The sequence below is a fragment of the Tamandua tetradactyla genome, chromosome 3 (assembly GCF_023851605.1).
Source record: "Tamandua tetradactyla isolate mTamTet1 chromosome 3, mTamTet1.pri, whole genome shotgun sequence".
NCBI lineage: Eukaryota > Metazoa > Chordata > Mammalia > Pilosa > Myrmecophagidae > Tamandua > Tamandua tetradactyla.
The window spans coordinates 144618194-144645827 of NC_135329.1; the positions used below are offsets into that span (position 1 = coordinate 144618194).

At 38.2% G+C, this 27634-nt stretch overlaps 1 protein-coding gene across 4 annotated transcripts in view; it reads left to right on the forward strand.

The window, feature by feature from the left end:
• Positions 1-27634, forward strand: part of RAPGEF4 (Rap guanine nucleotide exchange factor 4) — a 328672-nt gene that overhangs the window by 69295 nt on the left and 231743 nt on the right. For 2 of the 4 annotated variants that reach the window (XM_077154152.1, XM_077154160.1), the window contains exon 4: positions 8601-8747. In XM_077154152.1, the coding sequence (XP_077010267.1) occupies positions 8601-8747 (147 nt within the window). Of the gene's footprint in view, positions 1-8600; positions 8748-14749; positions 15380-27634 lie in introns of those variants that run through there. The other 2 variants (XM_077154156.1, XM_077154154.1) reach the window with 1 other exon arrangement.

Here is a 27634-nt window from a genome sequence, read left to right on the forward strand (position 1 = left end):
ACCCTGCCTGTCTCGGGTACCTATTTAACTTAAGTGAGCTGCAAGTCAGAGTTATTACAGTCCTACCAGAATTAACAAGACTATGAGTGCATATTTTCCCATCAGTATTTTAATGCATTGAGGTTCAGAGGTGAACATTGGAACAAGTTAAGAGCAATAAATAATAAACTTAAAAACAATAAATAGACTTATAAACCTCACTATATCAGACAATGGTGCCCAACCATGAGAGAGGGGCAGACAGACACGCAAGGGTCTGCTTTTCCCTAGAGGCTTCATAGATGAGGAAGCCTTTTTGGCATGGCACATCTCTAAATCCTAGAAATGCATAAGGTTTTAAATTAATCTTTACACCAAAAGTATAATTTTTTTTCAGTCATGTTAAGAAGAATTTCTGATGGCAGCTGAAAGAAGAGGAGTTAATGCCATAAAATGGAGAAGGGAATGGTTTATCAATTCATTAAAATGTCTACATCGCTATAGCAGATGCTTCTTTAAAGTGTTAGTCTTTACCGAATGCCATTATGGTGGGCAAAAGAAGATCTCATTTCAAATCCTTTATCTGCCACTTAATTGACTGTGTGACTTTGGTCAAGTTTGATAATCTATAAAATGCGGATAATAGTTTCCACTTTAAATGAGTTTGTTCATGTACAGTATTTAGTACAAATCCTGGGATAGAGCGAGGGCGCTTGTTCTTTTTTCATTCCTATTTAGAGAAAGAAATGTCTGATGCCTTGAGTGGAGTGCTGTCGGAGGCCATGCCTGCGAAGCTGTTGTTTTATCGCAAGAGGGCAGTGCTAGTACAGAAAACGCAGGAAATGTGCTTGGTGCTTGAAAGCACAAGTTTAACAACATTGTTCAGCCATTTCGTAGTATCAAAGGAATTAGGGCTGCGGGGGCTTTGGTCTTCATTTACCTCTTCATCTTCCTCTCATCTTTTTCTGTGAAATCCTCTGGCAAAGTTTAGGCCAATTTTGGAAAAAGATCTCATATTGGTTATATTCTTTAGAGTTTAGGTTATAACTTTAGGTAATAAGTTTAGGGCATGATTTTTGGTAAATTAATGTGCTTTTATTTACCATTCCTTCTTTGTGTCTACAGCAAAGATGTTTTTAGGCGTGCATTTTTATTTCTCAAATTTGCAGGACAAATTTCTCCATAATGTGGCTTTCTCTCCATCTCTCTCTCTTTCTTTTTTTGTCTGACCCTTCTCATCACCCTATTATTTTCAGAAAGAGAACATCACGATCATTGGGAGATATTTTATGAATATACTTACAGAGCCCATAATATGTGAAAGGTGTCAAGTCCACTGCAGTTTTTTTTTTTAATAGTTTAATTGAGAAATCTTCACACACATACATTTCATACATGGTGTATAATCAGTGGCTCACAATATCATCACTTAGCTGTGTATTCATCACCATGATCATTTTTTAGAACATCTGCATCACTCCAGAAAAAGAAATAAGAAGAAAAAACTCGTATATACTATACACCTTATCCCTCCCTCTCATTGACCACTAGTATTTCTATCTACTCAGTATTATTTTACCCTTTATCCCCCTTATTATTTATTTATTTTATCATATATATATATATATTTTAACTCATCTGTCCATACTCTGGATAAAAGGGACATCAGACACAAGGTTTTCACAATCACACAGTCACATTGTAAAAGTTCTATCTTTATACAATTGTCTTCAAGAATCAAGGCTACTGGGACACAGCTCAGCAGTTGCAGGTACTTCCTTCCACCTACTCCCATACACCATAAACTGGAAAAGGGATATCTATCTAATGCAAGAGAATAACCTCCAGGATAACCTCTCGACTCTCACAGCGGTTGTTTTTAATCTATTACTACTTGCCTGTGCTCAAGTCATGCTAATTGTTGGAAATAATGGGTAGCTATTTAGCATCCTGCATGATGCATCCTGTATTTTGCTTTGTTGTCATGTGTTTCTTTGTTTGGGTGGAGGCAAGACTGAACCACAGGACAGGACAGACAAGCTCTCACAAAAATGGGGGGCTGCCTCCCTGATTCGGTTATCACAACACTGATGCTAGTCCGTCCTCATCTAACCTTCCCTCAGCCAATTTGCCTGATCTCATTCAGCTGTATTTAACACGCTGCTTCCAGGGAAGTGCTCTAAAAGTAAGAGACCTTGCCTGTGTTATTGGTTAGAAAAACGTTTCAGTTAAAAGGTTTTGCCTTCTTGCTTGACAAGAGATCCCTTTGACAGCATATTCAATTTAATGTCTTGACAAATCCAGATATTAGGTTCCATTAACTTTTATTATTCAAAAAGACTTAAAAATTCCAGTGCTATAGTCAAGCTCATGAGAGAAACTCAGGTGCTACGAAACTTAATGGCAAGTATCATATGTAGGCCTAAAATAAACATTGTAAAATTATTTGCTTTGTAAGAATTTATGTTTCCAGGTCTAAATTCTTGACAAATTTGTAGCTTGATGTTAACCTAAAATGTATCCAAAACAAAAAACTTGTCATGAGGCGTTTAATTCTTCTTGAGCCATTAATATGGATGTGAGTCAAGTATACATAATAGAAATACCTTGAAGTTTCAAGACAAATTAAAAAAAAGAATCTTGATGTATTTGATAATTCTTAAAAGTCGATATTATTGTTATTTTAAATTTCATCAGACTGTAACTTATATAATTTGGATTTCAGCTGTTGATTATAGACATATTTGCTAGGCACGTGATTCTTTAGCTTGGATAACAATCTTAATTATCATTGACACATAACCACTGGCTTTCCTAACACCATTTCCATTTTCATACTGTAGCTATGTTTATAATGAAACAAACAAATAAAATGCCTCATACAAGAGTGTCTGCTTTAAGAAAACCCAGTATACTGTAATTCACATGTACAAAGCAGATAAATTAAGAAGTGATTAGTTGCAGTACAAAAGGATTCTTTGATTTACAGCATGATTTGTCAGAAGGGTTCCTTTGAATTCAAGCTCCCCCAGAGAGCTGAAGTGTTTTGCAGATCATTTAAACCACTTGACATCTAGACTAAAGGGACAGAGAATTTGGAATTTAAGTAGGGAAAACCATTGTTAATTGAAGATTAACACAAAATAAATACAGAGATTCTCTGTATTAAAGTAATAGAAAAATATAATTTTCTTTTTAGAAATGTGACTAAATTTAAATACTGATTTCCATTATTTATGTAGTGCCTACTATGGGCCAAGAACTACATGGGACTCTATGTATTATTTTATTAATATTTAATCCTACTGATAACTTATTATAAAGATTATGCCCATTTCACAAACAAGGATACCGTGACTCTGGTGAGCATTTTGCCCAAAGCCACAACCTTTGTGAAGCAGAGATGAGCTTTGAACCTAGGTCTTCCAGAGCCCATACTTTTTTCACTATGCTGCTGCCTGGGAAAGACTCTGGTGCCGAATTTTCCTCCTAACACTTGAGTGTTCTGAATCTCGGTGCCTCCCGTGTGTGCCTATTGCCTTGATGCTCACTGCCTTCCATCAGGGACTGCTTTATTGTCATCTTTGTTGACCTATTGATTATGAACTAAGATAATCAGTCCCTGCTTACCCCTCTGAAAACACCAGTGGTGCCCAGATATTGTTCACGACTTCAGTTGGTGCTTAGATGGGCAGAGGAGGAAAAACTGGAAACTGGAGTCTACCCATGGTGGAGGTAGGAGGTGTTTCCCTCCTACCTCCACCATGGGAATGTTCAGGCTGTGCTGAGCAGAAAGTGGAAAGGAAGCAGCAAGTTAGAGCCCCCATGTTAGTACAGTGAGATCCAAGGTAGACCTAGCAGGTGGTAACTGGTGATGAGGCAGGGCTTGCTGATGGGAGGTGTCCGGAGGGAAGCCCAGTGATGGAGGTGGGCAGCCAGGCAGGCCGCCTATGGAGACTGTTAACAGAATGACTATGGGTAAGAGTTGGGGCCGGGGAAAGCTGATAGAACCAGACAGACTGTTACTTTTAGAAGGATACCAGCCAGGTCATCAAGGCAGAGGCTCCAAAGACCAAAACCCAGTTTCTCCAACCAAAGCAGGAACTGTTATTAGAACTGGGTACAGAATCAGAGTAGGAATAGCCGAAATGCTGATTTGGTTCTTAGTCACTGGCTTATGATTCTCCCAGCGAATGAGGGGATTGTTGCCTATGCCTGGGATGGGTTTGATACTCTGGGTGGGGTCCCGTGGCTCTCACTACTGGAATTGGAGGACTGGAAGGGGAGCGATACCAAATGTTTTATACCTTCCTAATGACTTGCATGTATCAGGCATTCAGCAAGTATATAGATTGGTTGAATGAAAAAAATAACCTATGTGAATTAAGTTAATACTTTTAACCACTTTCACTACTGAGCCTCGGCAAGAGCTACTTACATGTCAGATGCTAATCTAAAAAGATGTACAGGTAACAGATGTACGGCTAAATAATTAGATTCTAGTCCCAGCTCTTCCGCTTACTAGTCACAGTCTTGAGAAAATTACTGAACATTTTTAGTCTGATTTTCCTCAACCTTTAAAGTGGGAATATAGTACTGATATTTTAGGATCATTTTAATATTACCATCAATAAGAATATTCACAATTTGTTAAGCATTTATTTTGAGTCAGGCACTGTGGAAAGCAGTTTATATGCATTATCTCATTGAACTGTCATGAGGAATCAGTCAGGCATTGTAGTCAAGACAGCTGGCCCAGTGTGTGGCCCGTAGTACTCCACACACAGAGAGAACCACATGCGTGCTGGGGCTCAGTGGGATCTGTACCATAAGGGTGGGCAGGTAACTCAGTAAGGAGGTCTGTGATTTAGAGGGTAGGAGTGACCAAGTGGACCAACAGAGAAGAGCTAGACCACTAACTGAGAGATGGGGGGAAGAAAACTATAGTGAGTGAGTGTTTGGGGGACCGGATGACATGTCAGTGACATCCCATGGGTAATTCTTTTGAGAGCCTGTCACCTCTTTTTATGCAGAAGAATTGGCCTTGGTGACCCAATATACTTTATCAACACTATAAAGTCTTCCCCTGTGTCACCCAAGGGATACCATGCTTATAATGTGACTGATGCAAAGTGGTAAGTTATAAGTCTCTTTCCCTGTGACAGAAGTCTCTGGGAATGCTGCTTTGGCTCAGCCCCTCTGCAGAGGTCTCAGTGTGAGTTAGGACCCCCGGCCATGTTTGGCTACCCCACTCTCTTGTTTTGGGTTTCCCCAGAAGCAGACTCAAGACAAGGATTTGGGTGCAAATGGGTTTTTGAAGATGACCCTAGGAAGTATCGTGAGCGAGTAGGGAAGTGAGACAATGAGGGTAATAGTATATTAATGAGAGAGTCCCACTGTGGGCACCTGAGCTCATTCGTTCAGGGAACCCACTAAGAAACTGAATGGATTAAGGAAGCTGGAGCATTTACCCTCAAATGCTCTTGCTTCTTTGGTGGAGATTGTACCTAGAAAGCATTAACTGCCCAGCACTCTCTCCTCAGGTTGAGTGATGCAAGTGCTTGGGGTAGGAGGTCGTAGGTGTGTCTGGGACCTGTCCAGAAAGCTACAAATGACTCCTGAGCTGGGTGAGGGAATCTGGCAGGGCACCAGCAGAACTGCTAAACCCAATTGCATATATAGGTTTTTAAATATTTTATTTTGTATTTGAAAGTCCTATATATAAATTGCCATCTTAGGCAAAAGAGGATGTTCTTTTATTATTGTTAATATTTCATATTCCCTGACTAGATATTGATTGCTTTCTTCAGTCTCTGTGACACCGTAAACATTTTCTTTCAGGTGTTCTCACTGAACATTAATCTGCAAATAACCAGAAAATAAAAATGTTCTTCTGAATAGTCCCTATAAATATATACTGAGACATGAGCAGACCTCTAGGGTGTGAAAAGAAAATCCTAATGTTATATTCAGAAATGAACACTCAGCAACAGGCAAAGGCACGCATTCAGCATATCCTCAGGGTTTTGCATTTGGAATTCTGACCTATGGGGATCTGAGTTGACATTAGTGCAGACAAAATAAGAGTGCTTCTGCGTCCTTGACTCACAGTCATCTTGCTCTCGTTTATCCTGCCCATGGATGTACATTCTGAGCAGTATATATTGGTTCTGCTAAATGAGAGAACATTAGAATATAAATTTCCTGTTTTGTGTGTGATAAATATTTTCTAAGCACACATTGCAAGACCCTGGCCGGGATACTATGTAACGCCATTGAACTAAAAAGAGTGATTAGTCTTTAGAATGCGAATGTTCTTCATAGAATCTTCTGCTTCCAGTACTTCTGGTGCCCCATCCATATCTCCCAAATCCATTCAGATTTCTGCATAAGTTTGTTCTAAAAGTACTCTGAGTCTGCTGAAAGTACAGTTTGAACTTGCAGATAAAATTCTGTTCTGGTTTTGTACTTTTAACTCCCTGTCCTTAAATTTGAGTGGCAGCGTAAAGGAGGGAAGGTAGGAAGGACGCATCCCATACTCAGTTCTGCTAGGCGTGTGGGCTCCTGGAAATGAACCAGTGCATCTTCTGGTGGCTGAGGCTGGACACTCACTTGCACGGGTGCTTCTTACAGAGGTCCTTACGTGGAGAACTACAGAGAAGTGCAGTTTGCAGTACTGACATGAGTAAATTTTGTTATATATGATAAGGCATGGTTAAGGTTAAAATCTTCAGGGAAAATACAAGAATAATTTCAATCTTTTGTCTTTATTACATGAGCTGTTAACTAGTAAGTAGATAGATTTATGGGAGTTCCATAGCCTCTGTCCTTCTTTGCATACCTTTTGGTGACAAACTGCATGTGTCAGGATGGGAGGTAAGGAAGGAGAAAACTGGTTAATCCATTAAATCCACGACTACCTCATGAATAATTGTGATCATCGTATGTATGTTCTTTTGCATTATACCTTGCAAATAACCTTAGATTTTAAAGATACATGGGTAGTGGCAAATTTAATACATTTAGTCCATCCCTTTCAAGTTTTAAAATGGAGCTAGACAGGGGAAAGTACAAATTAGGCAAAAGAATCTTTTCTGAAGGGTTAAGATGATAGGAAAATGAAGTAGGTTAGCGGGAGGCTGAAGGGAACCCGATAATTTAGAGAATTTTTGAAAGCCTATGCTTTATCATAATCCATCTTCTATATTTATTAAAATTTGAAAATTACTCAGAGGGGCCTAACTCATGGTCTTGATATTTCAGTTCTGGGAATATTTTTCTGACTGAATTTGTTGTACCTGCTTTTATGGAAAATTTATTAGCCAACTATTCTGGAATTCTTTCCTGATCTCTTATTCTTTTCTGAGATCTTACTGATTTTATTTTCCCAAGCACAATTTTATATGATAACATCTAGGCAGAAGCAGCTTGCTGTGGTTCAAGGAACTGGATTCTTATGGGCATTTGTCTTGGTAATGTGATTGCAGTCACTAACTTGATCCTAATAACATTGGCCCATTATCATGTGTCAGGTGCATGAAAGGAAAACTGCTTCCTTATTTAGAGGATTACCTTTGTGTATCTCCCTCAGTTTATAATGCTTTGCATTAATGTCCAGGTGATTTGAGCGGCTGTTTACATTATTTAAAACTAGTTAGGATTAAATTCAAACATTATCACCAATGTTGCATGCAGAGAGGAAATTACTTTTTTAGTACACTAAGAAACTTTTATACTTTGACTCACGACATTTTATAAACTAATCACACTAGACTTCATCGGACACTGCTTTTACCCAATTTTGACTGCAGGAGGCAGCATGATACAAAAAGCTTAGAATTTTTGAATCCAGCTGTACTACTTATTAGCTGTGTGAACTGGCGCTATGTGAATCAATCACTCTGACTTTCAGTTTCCTCACCTCTTCAACACAGACCTATCAGCAACCCCTTTTCCAGTGTCCTACTTAAATGTTGTAAGTGCACCCTCTCCCCCCAAAACTATATGAGTTTGTCTTCAATTGATTTTCCTTTCTTTCTTAAAGCAGATTAAAGTCTTATAAAAATATAACCCTGTTCACAAAAAGACTTGTAGAAAAAGATTGGTAGACAGCTTTATTAATTATATCCCCAAACTGGAAACAACACAAATGTCCATCAACAAGAGTATGGATAAGCAAATTGTGGCATATCCGTATGATGGAAAACTGCTCAGCAATAAAAGGGACAAATTACTGATTCCTGCAGCAACATGGATGAATCTTACAGACAGTATGTTGAGCCAAAGAAGCCAGACACTAAAGAATATATATTGTCTGACTCCTTTTACATTAGATTCTAGAATAGGCAAAAACTCCTCCAAAGTGATAGAACTCAGAACATTTATTGCCTCTGGAGGGAGGGTTTTGACCAGAAAGGGAACTTTCTGGGGCAATGGAAATATTTTGTAGTTTGATTTCAGTGGTGATTGCATGGGTATGTTTATTTGTCAAAACTTGTTGAACTGCACAATTTAAATTGTGTATTCTATTGTGTACAAATTATACTTTGATGAAAAGAAAAGATAACTCATCCACCAGTTAAATGTTTAATTTTCTAATGACCCATTCTTGGGATTCTCAGGATGCAGTGACCATCTGTACCCTGGGCATTGGGACTGCCTTTGGGGAGTCCATTCTGGACAACACGCCCCGCCATGCGACCATCGTTACCAGGGAGTGCAGCGAGCTGCTCCGCATCGAGCAAAAGGATTTCAAGGCACTATGGGAGGTGAGCCCCGAGGCTTCTCTGTCAATTAATGCCGTTTCAGAAGAGAGAGGGAGCTGCCACGTGGATAATGGCATTACAGTCAAGACTTAATGTGTTCTACTCTGAGCCACTGGATGGAATTTAATTTTCAAAACTTGTTTTTGAAACGAGTGAGTGAAAAAGCCATTTTGACATAAGACGTCCTTTTTTTTTTTTTTAATTTTGTGCTTGCTCAATTTTCTGTAGTTTGACATACCTTATAATTATTTCTTGAATGACCATTGAGTGTTTTATGTATTTTCTCCCTCCTCTTCCACAGATGTATTCTTAACCAGGGAACAAAATACTTTGACATTTTCTTTTACATTTTAAAAATCATCATTGACATGTTCCCTGGTAAAGTGGAATGAATGGAGTTAACATCTGCTTCATTTAAATGCTTTTAAAAATGATGTGCCCTATAATAAGGTATGGGAAATGGAGGTGCATAAAGATGTCTGGTTACTTGCCAACTTCAAAATGCATAGGTGGCACAGCAGTGGATGGACACAACTGGTCCCTGGTGGCTTTCACATCCAACGATGCTTACCAGAGCCCCTTAGGAGGTTGCACTCATTTGCAAGCAGTATGGGGAATAAATCATCTCATATGTAGTAATGTCAAATAGAGCACTTAGAAAGGCCCAGCTAAGCCTTGCATCTTTCACGCTCATTCTTTTTCAGTTCTTTAAACTTCTGCTTTTAACCTATGATTGCTCCTTGTCTTTGTCCTTGGCTCAGTGTGTTCGAGTGTTAACCCATTGAGCTGGCAGGCTCCACCACGTGTCCTAGAGTGGCTAAGATTTTAAACTTGATCTAAAAAGAATTTTGTGTAATCAAATAGTTTCCTCCAGAGCCAAACAAATGACAGATGCATTCAGGGAGCAGACTGGCAGGTGAGGGAGGGATGCTTTGCCTTAAAAGTCATGCAAAGCCTTCGAAGGCCTTGGTTGTGAAACCTGTTACTTTTATTCTTGGCGGTAGTGAATAAATTGCAGGGTTACTTGTTTGAAATGTTTCTTTTAGAAATTATTAAAGAACTCCAACTGCTCTGTAAAGTTCAGAGACAAAAGCTCGTTTTAGGAAGGAAACACTAAAGTAGGTTTGCATGAGGTGTATGTGGAGAGGTTTTCTGTCAATTAAAAGGGACCACGCTTGAGGCAAATAAGCCATTTTTCGGATCTTTCATTTTAAAAGGTAAACTGAAAATTTTTTTTTCAAAAAAGGAAATTTGGAAAACTGGTTTAGGAAAAGAAATGATCCCTACCTGTGATGTGTGTTATTTTTTAACTGCTTTTGTCTGTGATGACTTACTCAAACTGCTGCTACAGGAGAGTTTTTAGAAATATTTAAAATTTATTTTAATTAGGAGCCCTCAGTCCTGTTAAGGAAGTTCCTAAGAAGTTATCAGTGAACATTAAAAAAAATTGTTAACATATTTTTCAATCATACAGAGAAGCAAAAAGAGTACAGCACACACCCATATACCCTCACTAAGTTCAACAGTTGTTAACATAGGGTCTTACTTGTTTCATGTATATTTGTTTTTTGCTAAAGCCCTTTCATGTAAATTTCAGACATCATGACATTTCATCCTATTTGGCCAAAACATTAGGATATCCTGCATACCACGATATCATTATTTCATCTATAAAACTAATGATAATAGACTAATATCATCTGATACCCAGTCTATATTTCATATTTACCAGTTGTTCCATATATATCTTTCATAGGTATTTTTTCCCCAAAATCAGGCTGCAATAAAGTTCATCTCTCTTTGGCACTGATGGCCTTGACTAGTTAAAAAGGCCAGGGCACCTTCTCTGACATTCATGATTTGTTTGTACTCTCATGGTGTCCTTTTTTTGCACCTCCGCCCTGGGGTTACCTGCAAATGGAAGTGAGGGCTAAAGGAGAGATTAGATTCAAAATCAAACAGATTTGGGCAAGGAAACATCAGAGGTGGTACTTGCACAACTGGAGGCTCATAATGTCTGGTTGCCCCTCTGTTGGTGATGTTAAGTTTTATCCTTTGGTTAAGTTGTGCCTGAGTAGGTTTTAGGGCTCTTTCCCACCGATAATCCCTTTATCAGAAATTTATTAAATGGGGGTATTGCTGTGGAAGGCTGTGCTTACTCTTCAAAACCTTAGTGCATGGTGTTGCAGCTCAGCAGGCCCAACCCCCTCATCGGTAATCTCAGAGCTGGATTTCTGATCTCCTCTGCCAGTGTCTTAAGTGTGCTGGGGTCAGGATTCATAGAGTCATTTAGAGCAGAAAAGGATGGATGGAGAGCTTCTAGTCTGATACTTTGTTTCAAAGTGGGGACTAGACCTCATACTCGTTAATAGCTTAGTCAGATAATTCATTTTATTTGACTGTTCATGCAACTAAATGCACAGCACAATTAGATGCTTGATCAGTGTTTTAACTGGCAAAGATGAAAATGCAATAAACTCCGTTATCTAACAATCCGTTTATCAGAACTAATGGGCAGACTTGTGGATATAATATGTCCATGATAATAATATGGACTGTATTTAGGATAAAATACTCCTAAAATATTGTAAAATTTGGAAATAGCTTCTGATTAAAAAGGATAGAATTATGCTTATTCTAGGCTCTAGGCTTCATTTATTCAACCAATACCTGTGTCAGGTGTGGGTATAGCACTGCACAAGTTCCTATTCTCAGGGAGGGGCTTCTTTCTACTCAGGGAAGGCGGAAAATAAGCAAGCAAGTAAGTAATATATTTTCAGAGTATAATATATCATGATCATGAAATAAGTTTTACTTCAGTTTTTGAATATCGATAATACATTCTGGCATATATAACACTAATGTGCTACAAACTGTTAGATAACCAGAACATCTAGTTACTGATCATATCAGATAATAAGGTTTATTATTCAGCCATCCATTGCAGTGGTAAATATCTATTAGCAAAATTAAAACCCCAAGCTCATGCTGTCAGCTGAAATATAAGGTAGATTTATCAGCCAAGTATCAAAAAAGGGAAGGAATATATTGCCTCAGATTCTGGTGGAATCATCACTAAACCATGAGATGTTTCTAGAGAGCAGAAGAAAGGTAAACTGGCTCTACCGTTGGCAGGTAAAGAACTCTGGCTTCAGAATTGGTATTAGGCCTTAGGTCCTAAATAGTAAAAATTAGGCGACATGACTGTGGTGCTAAATTTATCTGTTCATCCCATTTGACTATTTACTTTTGAGGACTGTCATGGTGGGCCAAATTTATGGCAAGCTTCCTTGTATTTAGTTTGTTTCCTTATATAATGCCACTTAGAGGGGCTAAAGGATTAAAATGCTAAGACCAGGATTCTGAGTTACTTTTCTAACTGTGAAAATACATCCTAATCTCTAACAATTTGCACAGTCTAAAGGTGGTTGTTTAATAAGCTTATTGAACAATTTATTTATGTGTTATTACACTTGGGATGTTAAAAGCAACCCAAAAGTAAGTGATCCCACTTCCTTTCCTGAATCAAAGGCACGTTTCCTAGCCTCTCTGTAGGTACACACTCAGAGAATCAGATGTGAGATTTTTGAAATCCTATTCAATTTTTGCTTCCTATTATTATCTGCTATGTTGTTCATCAAATTGGCAGCACTAGGTATTTTTTTAAAATTATTGTCAGAGATGTGACCAGAAGCTTTATACAATAGTTCTGTGAATGCATCAAATAAAATAAATATTCTCCAAGATATAGGTGAATTAAGAACTTGATTGTTTTCTTTGTGCCCTACATCTTTCCTAGTGAAAACTACTTTCTTTCCTCCTCTCTTTCCGTATTTAATTGCCAATTTGTGGTCAGATTTGAGGGCACTAGTTTGCTTCATTTTAAAGTCGTTATATTTTCTTAACTTAATTGAGTTATGGTATATTTGTTAGGAGTTGGCTAATAATGCTTCTCTCCTTTCACTTCTCTGTCTTATTAGCACTTAATAAAATATATCAAGGGGATATAAAACATTTTATTTTTTCTGTAGCATCTCAGGAGGGAAGAAGAGACAGATGGTGTGTCAGGGGGAGAGAGAGAGAGAGGGAGAAGGTTATTGGAGATGGTTATACTTTTGAATTATACAAGAAAACTAAAAGTCTTTGTATACCATTTTTAGTTCTTGAGACAATAATAATTTAAACTTATCAACACTGGTCATATTTTATACCTTCAGTAAGAAAATGAAATGGCAAAGCAGTTAAGTGTAGGCTTGGGAGTTTTAAACCAGCTATTAATATTTGATCCAAGATTAAGGATATTAACAATTGATGGTGCTCTTTGACTAAATATAAAACTGATTTACTATCCATTTCTGTGAATTTCTTCTCAACACATATAGTATGAGACAGTCTTCATTGGTTAAGATAACAACCTAGAAATGGTGGGGGGAGTTGGTTTTTAGTTTTCCTTCTGGTTTTCTGTCTAATATGTCTATTATTAAGATGCTTTCAGATTTGTGGCATGTTTGGCATCTTTACATGGAATACTCCAAATACATGAAATTGAACGAGGAGATGAGGTCAGTGTGTTTAGGGAAGTAGATTAGGAGAACAATCAGTCAGATCCATAAAACACACTACTGAGAGGTGCTTGAACTAGCAGCTGCCACCTGTTCGCCTGTGTTTCAATTGTATGAACATCATTCTAGCAAAAACTTTTTTACTGAGTTATGTTTGAGCATGTTCAAAAATGGTAATGCATTTTCACGAACAAACTTTTTGAAAATTTAAAGACAGCGATAAAACTGTGGGGCTTTCAAAAATAAAAGCAATACAAGAGGTTTGAGGTGTGAGAGGGATGAATAGGCAAAGCACGGGACATTTTTAGGGCAGTGAAACTATTCTGAGTGATACTGGAATGGTGGATACTTGACATTATGCATCTGTCAAAACCCATATAACTGTACAACCCAGTGAACCTTAATGCAAAGACATTATTTTAATTATAATGTATCAAGATTGACTTGTCGATTGTAACAAATATCCCACACTAAGATGTTAATATTAGGGAAACATGGGTGGGGATGGGGTATATGGAAACTCTACCTCCTGCATGATTTTTCTGTAAATCTAAAACTGCTCTAAAAAATGGTCTGTCTCTGTTTTTTAAAGCAATGTTTTAAATTTATAGTCTGACCCATGCCATAATAAAAGTAGCTTCTTAGCTATAATTGCTATCCAGAAACCTCCTGGCACACTATTGTGATTTTATTCTAACCAGGGCCACACCTACCACAGAGAACCGTTGCTCTGATGCAGTGACTGGCACATTAGAGTTTATTCCCCGAATATGTCTGTGCCTCGGTGAATATTGTCAGCTGACCAAAAATCTGTTTCATGCTTTATGAGATATGAAACTGATTGAGAAAACAAGAAATAAGTACACACTTTTGTATTAGGGGAAAAAGTAATTTGTAAATGAGGATAATTCTAAGGGTAATGAACCATTGAATTATTTTTACATCTATTTCTAGTCCCTGATTTTCTATAAGATTCTATCAGCTATGTTGGCAGTTGTAGGACTGAACGTCTTTCTAACTATTTCTGTTTACTGCCACTTTTGTAATATGTCAGGGGAGAAGCCCTTTTACATAATAATTTTTCAAGCTACTATGAGAATAGGAATTACTGAAATGCGGCATCTTAGTTTTAACTGATGTACTTTAAAAATCATATCAGAATAATGTGCCTTTCAGAGTCATCTGCTCCTGCTTGAATAGCTTGAATGCTTCTGTCTGCTTCTGGCTGTCAGAAAAATTAAAGCCAAATACTTTAAACAATATCTCAGAACATAAATACCTCCAAAGTTCTTTGGGCGGGTTTTATTACCTTATTTATCTTGCTAACATTTCAGCTTGTTTCCCTTTTACATTCGTGGTAGGCTTTCAAGGTGGGCAGGCTTTTCACGTGACTCTGTAGAGTTCCCAGGTATGGAGGAGACTGTTTTGGCACCTTACCTGCTCATTGCTGCTGGGGACCCAACCAGCCCTCACCTGAGGATCGGATGCAACCAGAATGCCAGGGGGGGCTTGTGTGCTCCCAAGTCAGAAGGCTACACTTAATTCTGGCAACTTGTGCTGTAGGGTTACTTCCCAGGCCAGAAATTTGTATCAAAGGGTAAGAAAAATACATCCAAAAATAAACATGAAAGCCAAGACTTCATGCCAGGAACTCCAGCCACACACATCCTGTTGGCTTGTTCTCCTGCCTCTCTCCTCACTGTTCTGATTCTTTTAAACCAAGCGGAAGCCTGCTCCGATGACTTGGACCTTATGTCTGCTCCACAGTCTCACTCCTTGCTTTTCCGTGGTGTGACAAAATGATTCAAATCCAGAAAGGAAGGGAGTGAAATTATTAGGAGGTAACTAAGGAAAAAAGAAGGCAGTCTTTTTCTGTTGCCTTTCACTGCCCTCTTAGCTTTCCCGGAGAACTGCAGCACCAGTTTCCTTTCTGGGGACTGAGGTACTGTTGATGCAATAAGTATGAACTGGGAGGTATCGATGATGGAGGTGCATTGTGCTGTCCAGTTGCAGGATAGATGTTCACTGGATGCCTGAGAACTTTGAGAAAAAGAAGGACGTATGCTCTACAAGGTCAGAATGGATCTTTTTATTCTTTAGTGAAGGGTGGGGGAATGGGGAAATGGTATGTCACAGCTTTTGAGGAATTATACTCAAAAACATCTCTGTATTTTCTAATTACATTCCACCAGATCTAAATATATATCACTGCATGGACATAATTTGATTTCATCTTTGTTTGTAGGGTGTGTGTGTGTGTGTGGGTGGGTGTGGGTGACAGGAGAGGGCAGCTCATCTTTTTCTGATAGTGAAGGATATGTTTGTTTAGCCTGATGATCTAAAATATGACTCTAGAAGAAAAACAAAGATAGTTGCTCAAAATGAGGCAGAACTACATTTATCACATTGTATTAGCATATGTATATATTAATCCATGACATATTTGAATGGCATACATTAAAATGAATTTTGGGCAAGGAAACAAATTGAGGAGGATTGCATTTCATCCTCTGGAGTCCAGTAAGTATCTTGCAAATAGCTCTCAGATTATATGAAGTCCTTAGTGTTTAAGGGACGTCTTTAAAATTATTTATGTACTTGAAGTCTTACCAGCTTCCCAAGCTATGATCTTGTTATTTCTTAGAAGATGATCAGGGAGTCTGAACAGACCATAGCTAGACTGGCGGTGTCAGAAATGCCCAGATGCTTCTCAGTAGGCCTCTCGAAGAGGTGCTGTAAACAGGGCGTTATTCCCTCTTAGCCGGCACTTCTTAGGATGTTCATTTCAGGGAAGTGTACTGTGGATATTAAGTTCTTTTAGAAGTTGCTGTTGATAGAGGCTCTGAAATTTGCCAGCCAACTGTTGATGCCTCACTCCCACTCTCTTCTCTGCTCTTTTATTTTATACTGGCCCTCTTCACTCATTCAGCTAACCTACTAGGCAGCTTGCCCTTTTAAATAGCTGCTCAATTCGATGTTAACTGATGCCACTTAAAAAAATTTCATCTCTACGAAACTTCTGTTATAGTCAACAAACATATTTCCTTCCCACCATGTGGAAGAGTAGAAGACACTGTGTCTGCCTCTGCGGTGTATAGCCTATTGAAGAAGACAAACAACCAAACAAACATGAACACTGTGATTTGCCCTGAAAAGTACTGTGAGAAAGATACCGTGTGCTTAAGGACTTACGGGAGACAGAGATTTCGTTTCCGCCAAGGATATCATTTTATCTAAAGATAAAGAGCTTTGGTTCTGAATTCTTATGTGGCTTCCAAGGCTGTTTTCTCAGTATCCCAAAAAGTTTGGGGTCAGTTAGCCAAATTATAGTGTTTGAGGCAGTCTTGTCCTGAGGGATTGACCACGCAGGAAAGACACAAGCCTTCTACACTCTTTTTCCTTCTTTACCCAAGGGTTCCTGGACAGCCTTGGGTAAAGTTCAGCATGCCCTCTGTGGGTATCATGTGTTGTATTTTCAAATGCAAACTTTTGTTTTTTGTTTATTGTTCAGTAATCATCTTGAGAAATCTGCTCTGGGGCTTAATGGTTCCCCCAGGCAAAGGCAGTTTTAGTGGAGAAAACATTAAGAATTTAAGACTTGCAGAATGGACTCGTGGTATGGATTGGGAGAAATTGTTAAGCTCTTTTTGTGTAAGAAAGCTCTGTAGTCATGGGATTTTTCTGCCCTCATCTGTCAAATTCCGCTCCGTTGTTGCCTTAGTCTGCTGCAGAGAGGTGAGGGCACAGTCGCTGGGGCAGGGCATCTGACACCCTGGAAGAAGCGGCAGGAAATCCTGTCACAAGTCAGCCTCTCTGAATTCTTGCAGTTTTACTTGTGGTTGATCTTATGACCTCAATATTTTGAGCTGTCTAATCCAAACCAAAAGAGCAAGACAGACCTTCAAAAGGACATTGATGTGGTCCATTGGTCTGACTGAAATTGTAATCCATTTCTGGTTTAATCCAATTTTGCTTTTTGGAAGCTATAAAAGGCCATTTTATTGCAAAATAAAGAGACTTTTCATAAATGCTGCCTTGCTGACAGAAGTGACCAATATTAATATTCTAATGTTGACTGATTACTTTCGTACTTTATGAGTTGAAAAAATTTAATGTTCCCTGCCCCTCTTTTTGTTTGCTAACTATAGAAGGCAGAGCCACAAATTATGTGAAAGTATAAAATACAGGGCAACAGTTCATATTGTAGCAAAATAAATTATTTGAAAGGGAAGAAGAACCTTTTGGTGTCATTCATCAGTTATCGCTCATCATTTCCAGTTGTAGTTCTTAAAACTGGGTCCACATTAGAATTACCTGGGGAGCTTTTAAATATTCCCATGCCTTGGCCCTCCCTAGACCAATTAGATTAGAATCTCTGGAAGAAGGGCCCTGGGCATCAGTACCTTCATAAAGCTCTCCAGATGGTTCTAATGGGCAGCTGGAGTTGAGAACCTCTGTTTTTGCACTTGTTCCTTCTGTGTATACGTGGCTGTGCCCCATACTATAGCTCCATGGTTGAATGATATATTTGTTCCTTACTTGTCTGGTTTAAATTTTTTGGTCTGATAGTTTTTTTTCTTATAGAGACATTCTACTTTCAAATTGGGGTTTCTGCCAGATTTAAGTGAGAATGGCAATTAGTACTGCAGGGATAGAGTGAGTGGGTTTTTTCCAGGCTTTATAAATTTGAGATTGCCTATGTGATCTGGTTATTGAAAGTACAAAAATATATTAAAAAAAATTTTTTTTTAGATAATTCCACCATCTTACAAGCACATAGTTTAGTAGCTATCAAAGCAATGGTGACTTCATGTGTTGCGTCACTCCTGGAAAACTCCACTGTGTCCTTGTGAGAGAATGAGAGTGAAAAGGCAAATAATAATATCTTAGGTTATTAGGAAGAGTTTTTTTTTTCCAACATTTTTTTATTAATTAAAAAAAATTAACAACAAGCAAACAAAACAATAAGATATCATTCCATTCTACATATATAATCAGTAATTCTTAATATCATCACATAGTTGCATATTCATCATTTCTTAGGACATTTGCATTGATTTAGAAAAAGAAATAAAAAGACAACAGAAAAAGAAATAAAACGATAATATAAAAAAAAGTTATACATACCATACCCCTTACCCCTCGCTTTCATTTACCACTAGCATTTCAAACTGAATTTATTTTAACATTTGTTCCCCCTATTATTTATTTTTATTCCATATGTTCTACTCTTTTGTTGATATGGTAGATAAAAGGAGCATCAGACACAAGGTTTTCACATTCACAGAGTCTCATTGTGAAAGCTATATCATCGTTCAATCATCATCAGGAAACATGGCTACTGGAACACAGCACTACATTTTCAGGCAATTCCCTCCAGCCTCTCCACTACATCTTGAACAACAAGGTGATATCTACTTAATGCATAAGAATAACCTCCAGTATAACCTCTCCACTCTGTTTGGAATCTCTCAGCTTTTGACACTTGGTCTCATTTCACTCTTCCCCCTTTTTGTCGAGAAGGTTCTCTCGATCCCTTGATGTTAATTCTCAGCTCATTCTTGGGTTTTTCTCAGTCCCTTGATGCTGAGTCTCATCTCATTCCAGGATCTCTGTCCCACGTTGCCAGGAAGGTCCACACCCCTGGGAGTCATGTCCCACGCAGAGAGGGGGAGGGTGGTGAGACTGCTCGTCATGTTGGCTGGAGGGAGAGGCCACATCTGAGCAACAAAAGAGGCTCTCTTGGGGGTGACTTTAGGCCTAAATTTTAAGTAGTCTTGACCTATCCTTTGTGGGGTTAAGTTTCATATGAACAAACCCCAAGACTGGGGGCTCAGCCTGTAGCATTGGTTGTCCACACTGCTTGTGAGAATATCAAGAATTCGACTTGGGGAAGTTGAGTTTCTCCCTGTTCTCTCCATTCCCCGAAGGGGGCTTGCAAATACTTTTCCACTCACTGATCAAATCACTCTGGAATTCATCAGGGCATCACTCTGGACAAACCAACAAAATCTCATGTCCTACCTGAGATTCCAAGAACTTATGACATTCAATCAAACTATCTACATAAGTTATATTAGGAAATGCTCTAGTTAAAATATAAATTTTGAAACAAATAAACATTTTTTGCTTTAGTCACACATAAGGTGACATTTAAAAATATTAATTACCATCTATTTTCAGCACACTACAATAATGACATTCCTTTATTCTTCCTCATGCAAAAACATTTTTAAAATTTGTACATTGTACATTTCACTATTGTTATACACTCTAGGCATTCCTAGATTATACCATCTCAATCTTTAACATCTATATTTCTTTCTGATTTCATTTATGTCCCCAGCCCTCCTCCCTCTATCATTCTCACATGCAGCTTCATTCAGTGTTTTAACATAATTATATTACAGTTAGGTAGTATTGTGCTGTCCATTTCTGAGTTTTTGTATCCAGTGCTGTTGCACAGTCTGTATCCCTTCAGCTCCAATTACCCAGTATCTTACCCAGTATCTTATTTCTGTCTCCTGATGATCTCTGTTACCAACGACATATTCCAAGTTTATTCACTAATGTCAGTTCATATCAGTGAGACCATACAGTATTTGTCCTTTAGGTTTTGGCTAGTCTCACTCAGCATAATGTTCTCAAGGTCCATCCATGTTGTTACATACTTCATAAGTTTATTCTGTCTTAAAGCTGCATAGTATTCCATTGTATGTATATACCACAGTTTGTTTAGCCACTCTTCTGTTGATGGAATTATTAGGAAGAGTTTTGAACTTGCAGATCCTGTGAGAACCTTGGGAACCCCCAGCTGTCCCTGACCCACACTTTGAGAATCACTTGTCTAGGAAAAATTCACAGAAAGAGAATGACTAGTATCAAGGGTTTGAAAATTTTTATGGCTCTTCATAAATATTATCACATTCATTTCCAATAGCTTATATCTGCCACCACAGTATTTGAGCATGCCTGTTACCTCTGGCCTTATATATTTTTCTGGTTTAATAGGCACTCTTTTTGTAGTTTGTGTTTCTTTGCTTATTGGGATGGTATGCATTTCTTTACCCATTGTATTTTCTCATTGGGGATTGTTATTCATACATGCAACTACCGACATTTCCCAATTTATATGAATGCTCTACTTGATCAGGACATTAACCCTTTCTCTTAATTCCTGCAACTATTTTATCTTGGTCTATTTACTTTTCATAGTATTTAATGTACATAGATTTTTAAACCCATTAGCCCCAATCATAAATCTGGCTATTATGATTTTTGTGATTTAAAGGTATATTTTCATTTTATCTGATTTGAAAAAATAACAGGATATGTGATAAAGAGTTTTGATTAATGGTGCTAGCTACTTGAATTGAATGAGTTTTTAAAACCCTTTTCATTGCTTTTCTTTTTTAGTTTCAAAAAATTTTTAAATGTTCCTCTAAATATTGCTTCCAGTAGTTTCTTCTATACCTCTATGTGGATTTTATTTTAGGGTCTATAACAACTTTTCTTAAGATTTATTTTCTGTATATTTGCACCATGACTATAATTGTCCCTTCCGCTGTCCCACTTCTTGGATTTCCTTAAAGATCCTGAGATTTGATTGTGGAACCTTCTGGTCCTTTGTCCTTCTTGCCCAACATGTAGACTCTCCAGCAATACTCTGAGCTTTGGGTCTGACTGAAAATATAGAATAGAATATACTGTGATCTCCTCTGAAGCTGATGAAGCAAAACTTCTTTTGTGTTAATCTATAACTATTTTCTCTGTTTTTCAGTATCAAAACTGTATCTCCCTCTTTAATAGCTCTGGTAAAAGCATAGAAGCTCTTACCAAGAAGTCTTAATGAATACAGTTTTCATTTCAATGCCTTTCCTATTTGCTGTATGTTTCAGTTTATATATTTGGAGGATATTTTTTTCCCATGCTTAGCTTTGTTTAAGGTTCATAGATTTGCCAATACAAATATTTTACAAAAGGAAAAAAAATCTTTATAATAACTTTCATTGTATGTAATCCTAGCTTAAAGCTTAGCAGAACTTGAAAAAGGGAAAATGTAGTAAAATGATCAGATATTTCATTTAATAGGAAATGCACTTGCTCAGAACATGTGCAACTTTGTAACTAATGCTATAAAAATTATTTTCTTAAAAAAGTTGTAAAGTTTTAAAGTGTCTTTCAAAAATGTTGATGCTCTAAGTTCTCCAAAAACTAACTACACTGCTCCATTGACATTTTCTTTCATCATACATAGTAGATAGCATATTTAACAAGATGTTAATTAATAAACATAAACTAATAAGTTTAAATATTTAAGTGAATTCCTAATAACAACAGTTGAAAGCATGTGCATGCTATTCTAAACAGCTGATTGCTGGTTTTGCTAATACATTTTTAGAGAATTTTTAGCACAGCTGGACATTCCTTTTCCCTAAATTCTCTTTCTTGCTTTCTGCTTGTTATCCCGTATCTTTCTCCAGAATTCAACTAGGTCTGAAATGTCAGACTCCTCTTTTTTTTCTGTCTAACTTTTTATTCAAACTTTGAAACATTAAGAGAAATTGAAAACATAGTTCTCTCTCCTCCCCACTCACTACAAGGGAGGAGAGGGGAAAGGTGAGGAGGAGAGGGAGCAGAGGGGACATAGGGGAAGGAATGGAAGAGGGGAAGGGGAGGGTATAGCTTGAATAGTAGGAAGACAATACAGATGTCTTTACAAGCACACATACATATATGATCATTTATATATGTTCGTTTTGTGTAACCATTTGAAAGCATGTTGCAGACATCATGACACTTCTACCCTTCGATATTTTGGGTTAGTTTCCCCCCTGCGTCTCCTTGTCCTGGCCAACTCCACCTTTATAATCAATTGTATTTTTATCTCTTGCTTTTCGATTCCATCCCACCATCGCTGCCACAGCCCGTATGTCTCCCCTTTCACGGCTAGGCGGTGGGAGGGACGCAGTCCCAGGTTTAAGGTGCACAGACTGGAACCCCACAGACCAGGACAGGCCTTCCTACCTCTGTGTCTTCAGGCAAGTGGCAGAATCTCCCCAAGCCTGCTTTCTCGTTTGTAAGCCATGGGGAAAAATAACGCTGCCGCAAAAGGTTGTTGGGAGCAGTAGGACAGAGCCCCCCGGCAGAACCCTGTGCGTGGTGCAGGAGGTGGCGATGGCCGCGGCCACAGAGTAGGGGTCAGACTTGACTCTGACTGTCCCACTCACCTGCTCAGACACCCGTGCTGCCTCTCGCTGCTGGCCAGGGAATAATGTTCAAGCTATTTCTTTTTGCATTCAGAGTTTTCTACATTTTAAAGTTTTCTAAATTTGACGCTACTTCCTTTCCTAGTCATGTTGCCACTACTAATTAATAGGAATATTTGTGTCAACCTGAATCATATCAGCAAATCTTAGGCACTGAGAATACAGCAATGAAGAGCTCATGGTTCTCAAGTGTAGTGAAGATGACTACATAGAAATAATGATTAAAATATAATGAGATAGGGGCTGCAGTAGAGGTGCACACAGAGACTGGAGGTGGGAGGGAGAGAGTGACTGCCAGGGAGGGTCTAAAGGGTTTCCATATGAAGTCCCCTTTCTGGGTGTATCGTCATCATAAAGCTGACAGGAGTGTGGTCAATGAAAGTGCGTGTCTGGGCACAGCAGGGGATGCAAGAACTTCTGATGTAAAGTCTTTCCACAGAGGAGAAGTCAAAACAGCCTTCCCAGGACTTTGGGGCAAGCTTCCCTCATCCCTAAATCCCTCATGGAGAGATTAGCCCATCAGAGCCTCCTGGCCTTTCTTGAGAACAGTAAGAATATGAGTTTTTATGTCCTTCTGCCCCTGCTTGTACCTCTGCCCAGCTCTTCCAGAGACTGACTGGCTGTGTGCTTGCCTGATCCCCTGGTGTAAAAGCAAGGAACACACTGCAAAGGGTTAACTGAGAGAACTGAAGGTCCAATCTCAGGGAACCATCCCCACCAGACCCGGTGTCAGGCCTGCCAAGCTCCTCCCAGTGCCTTCCTGGTAGCTTTGCCTCACGTTCTTTTTGCTGACAATCACCTCCCTTCTCCGCTTTTCCCAAGATCCAGCTCAGATGCTGCCTCTTCTCAATCCCCTAAACAGCCTCCCCAGCAGCAAGCCAATAAGATCAGGAAGTAACGGTGGCAGCCTCTTCACATCTGTGCTGCCTCTTGGCAGTTTAATTTTTAAATCAGATCTGTCTTGTGAGTGAAAGGCTGGGTTTCCTCCAGGGAAGATGAGCATCCAGATGATCAGGAAGAAAAGACAGGTTGGATTTGAACCTGATGTCAGTTTGAGGGATGAGGACCCGGCAGGCCAGCATCTGGGCTTGTTAAGGTTCCGGGACAACATGCCTGGAGCACTGTGGCCCCTCCAAAACAGGGCAAGGAGCAACCTGGAAGCTAAGAGGGTTTGGGATTGAGAGCCTGGAGTAAGAGGCCAAGTGTTGCTTCAAAACTGACCCAGAGGGAACTAACGACCGTTGTAGACCTGCTCAGGGGATCCACTTGGTTTCTCCCAGATTTGGGGGCCTACAGGTCTTTATCAGTGGGGCTGTGTTGAAGCTGGTTTTGGATCCCAGCATCCAGACCTGGGCCCTTGGGTCACAGAAGACATAGAATACTGCATCTCTTCACCTCTGTGAGTCTTCTCTGATCTCGTATACAGAATGGTGAGCTCTGGAGCAGCCCGTCTAAAGGAATCATGACATGATCTGTAGAAAGACTAGGGGTGATGAAAACTTCAAGTGGTCATTTGAATTTTACATTGGATTGATGGGTCTTTCTGGGTCTTTTTATGTGAATAATAATCAACTATAATAAATGTATTTTATTGATGACTAACTGCCAGACACCATTCTTATCTTTTTATATTTATTAACTCTTTTGTAGAAAGTTGTCACCAGTTTATTCTCAAGAATATAGTTTAAATATTCAGAATTCAGTTTTGCTTTTAGTTGTTTAGGAAAAATTTAGGATTATCGCTGGGGTCAAATGTTAGCTTTCTGCCCTCGGTGGTAGGATAACTCATCCCATTGACAGAAAGGTCTGTGAACATAGTGTCAGAGAGAAATGCCACGACAGATGCTTTTTATCTGGGATTCACAGACAGCAATGAGAATTCGTTGATCAGCTGTGGAGAAACTCATATATTCCTGAATTATTTTGTATGTGTATATACATTTTTCTGAAAAAAAGGGCCCATACCATTCATCTATCTGTTACGAACACCCTCCCCCCAAATTAAACCACTTTCTATAGAATCAAAGGATAAAGACCGAATCAGCTTATTTTCCTTCGTGTGGGAGAATGCTGAACATGTGACTCTCAGTTTAATGTATCTTTACAGAATGGAGATAGAAGGTGATTTTTTTAAATCAACTCTTTAAGGCTTCTGACATTGATATCCAGAAACTTTCTGTAGTGAAAAAGAAATTAGAAAAAAATGCCAAGTTCCAGGTTTAAAACAGAAATGCTTTGCAGAAAGATTCTACCAAAACCCTTTTAAAAATAAATATTTCTAATTTGTTTATCCATGGTCCCTCTAAATAGCTGTGTGCATTTGGGTCTTTTGTACTCAGGTCCTAAGTGATTGAACGTTAATAACAGGCTTTTGTGGAAGTGTGGCTTTGTGGTCTCAGTTTCATACTTCCCCCAAAGCTGTCCATTTTAATAATGCCCATGATTGGGCAAATTCGGTCAACGGTACAGTAAAAAAAATTAGCTGTAACAACATAGAAAGAATTCCCTTTGTTTTTCTGCTTTAAAGAAATTACTGAATTTATTGTAACTGGGAAGTACATGAATTTGGTACAAAATTCCAAGAGTGCAACAGGGCATATAATAAAAAGTATGCTTTTCTCCCACCCCTTACCCAAACCACCAATTCCTATTGCCAGAAGCACCCCACTGTTATTGGCTTCTTACGTAGAATATTCTCTTTGATTGTTGGAAAATACTTCCAAAGCTTACATTTGGTTTGCTTTTCAACCTCTTGAGGAAAGGGGAAAAAAGTTTTAAAAGTTCTAAAATTAGCAAGATGTTTTTAATCATAATGTCACACAAGTTGATCTAGCATATCTATCAGGGTTTTAGTTTTGTTTTTTTTTTAATTAAAAAAAAATTTTTTTTTACTCTGTCCCTAAACACCAACAGCTTGAATCTCCTATCTATATTGTATGATGTTTTAAATCTGAGAACATTATTGTTAAATATGACTGTGGTACAAGTAGAAAATTCTAAGTAAGCATATTAGAGTCATGCGAGTATAATTGATTTTAATTTTTAGTTTTTAAGAACTAATATGTTTGTTGGAAAAATGAAAGTATATACATGGCTAGTAATATTAAAAATATATGAAGAGTTGTTACTCATTGTAGCCATGAGATACCATGTTGACACCATAATAGTAAATGCAACATGGGAAATTCTTTTTGCATTAATATTCCATGAAGTTATCTCTATAAATAAACTCTGTGTACCTTTCATGTCTCATGAGTTGATATTTATCTGTCAATCAAGACAGGCATCCCTTGTGAGATGTAGATGACCTTGCGTCCATGGCCATTGAGAAAACAAGTATTTATGTTGACAGTGCAGCTGTCATGAATTGAGTTCATAAAATTGGGTTTGTAATATTTTAATCTGATGTATTATTCCTGCTTAATTTCATTCTGTTGTCTATGGCTCCAGAGCTATAAATCAAGGAAAATGTTTGCCCACAACAGAAAAAGAGAGCAGGAACACTAGTGGGAAATATTGCCTTTGTTTACTAAAAGTTATTTCTTCATTTGAGTAGCTATTTTCTTTGCACTGCTAGTTCTCTGAATCTTATCTTTTATGTTTTTATAACAGATCTCTGATGATTTGAGGTTAAGGGGTAACATAAACTTAAAAAATAACATAAAGAATGAGAGGGGTAAGATAACAAGAAACCTATCTTTAAATATAAGAAAGTAATACATTTATGTACAAAAATCAAGCAGTGGGCGGGCCGCGGTGGCTCAGCGGGCAAAGTGCTTGCCTGCTATGCCGGAGGACCTCGGTTCGATTCCCGGCCCCAACCCATGTAACAAAAACGGAGAAACAGAATACAATAAAACAAGAAAATGTTTAAAAATGTTTCCCTTTCTTCCTTCCTTCCTTCCTTCTATCCTTCCTTCCTTCTCTCTGTCTTTCCTTTAAAAAAAAAAAAAAAAAAAAAAAAAAAAAAATCAAGCAGTAATGATAAGGCCTTCCTTATTTTACATAATGCTCAGGGCCCAGTGCAAAATAAAAATATGGGGCTCTTGTTGGCTCTAGAGTTAAAAGTTCTATTAAGACTACTAAAATATAGATAAAAAAAATAAAGAATACTGAAATATAAAGCTTTTTCTTTCTTCCATGTTCTCTTTCTTACTCATCATTATGTTTCTTACTTGCTATTTAATGTTATTTTAAGTTAAGAAAAAAATTTAAAATTTAAGTTATTAGCATTAATGAGTAGTTTATCTTTATTGATGTAATGCCAGTTTTAAATGCAAGTATAAGAATTTTAACTTGTATTTAAAATCACCAAGATCCCATAATACATATTCATAGGTTGTACATTACATATGTATTTTATTCTTACCAGAAAAATGGAAATACTATACAAAACTAATTCAACTGTTTTTATTTCACTTTTGATGCACACACATTTTGCCAACGCTCTCTGCAGGTTAGAGTTTACAGGTGAGTAAGGAAAGAATGAAAGGAAAACGAATTATGAATTGCCTTATCCTTCTTCTTCCTTTATGTCATTAATTTCAGCATGAGTTGGTGAATATGGGAAAGTGACATGAATAAGGAATTTTATAGGGTTCCTTGGTCATTGTTGTTTCTTAGAACATTATTGCATTCTTTCTGTGTTGGAAGCAAGTTCTGGTTATCATAGCAATTGGGGTCTCTGGGGCTGTTAGTACTGACCTTACTCAGTCCTACATGTAACAGGTTACCTTGTACTTGCTTTGAGTCTTACTAAACTCATGGGTCCATGGGGATCCTGTGCTGCTAGATATTGAAAATGTTATGTGGGAATGAGACAGCAAGGAATGGAGGACACGCATTTGTGTCTACCTTCTCTGCTAATGCGCTTGCTCTATTGTCCCATTCGACTTCACTTACGAAACACAATTTGAAAGATGAAATAGTTAAGAATTTCAAAATGGTGATACTGGAATATTAAACAGATATGTAGGGTCCTTCTGAGCCCAGGGACCCACTATGGCTGCACGATTCTCATGCCCATGAAGCCAGCCCTGAGTACAGCATGCATGAAATA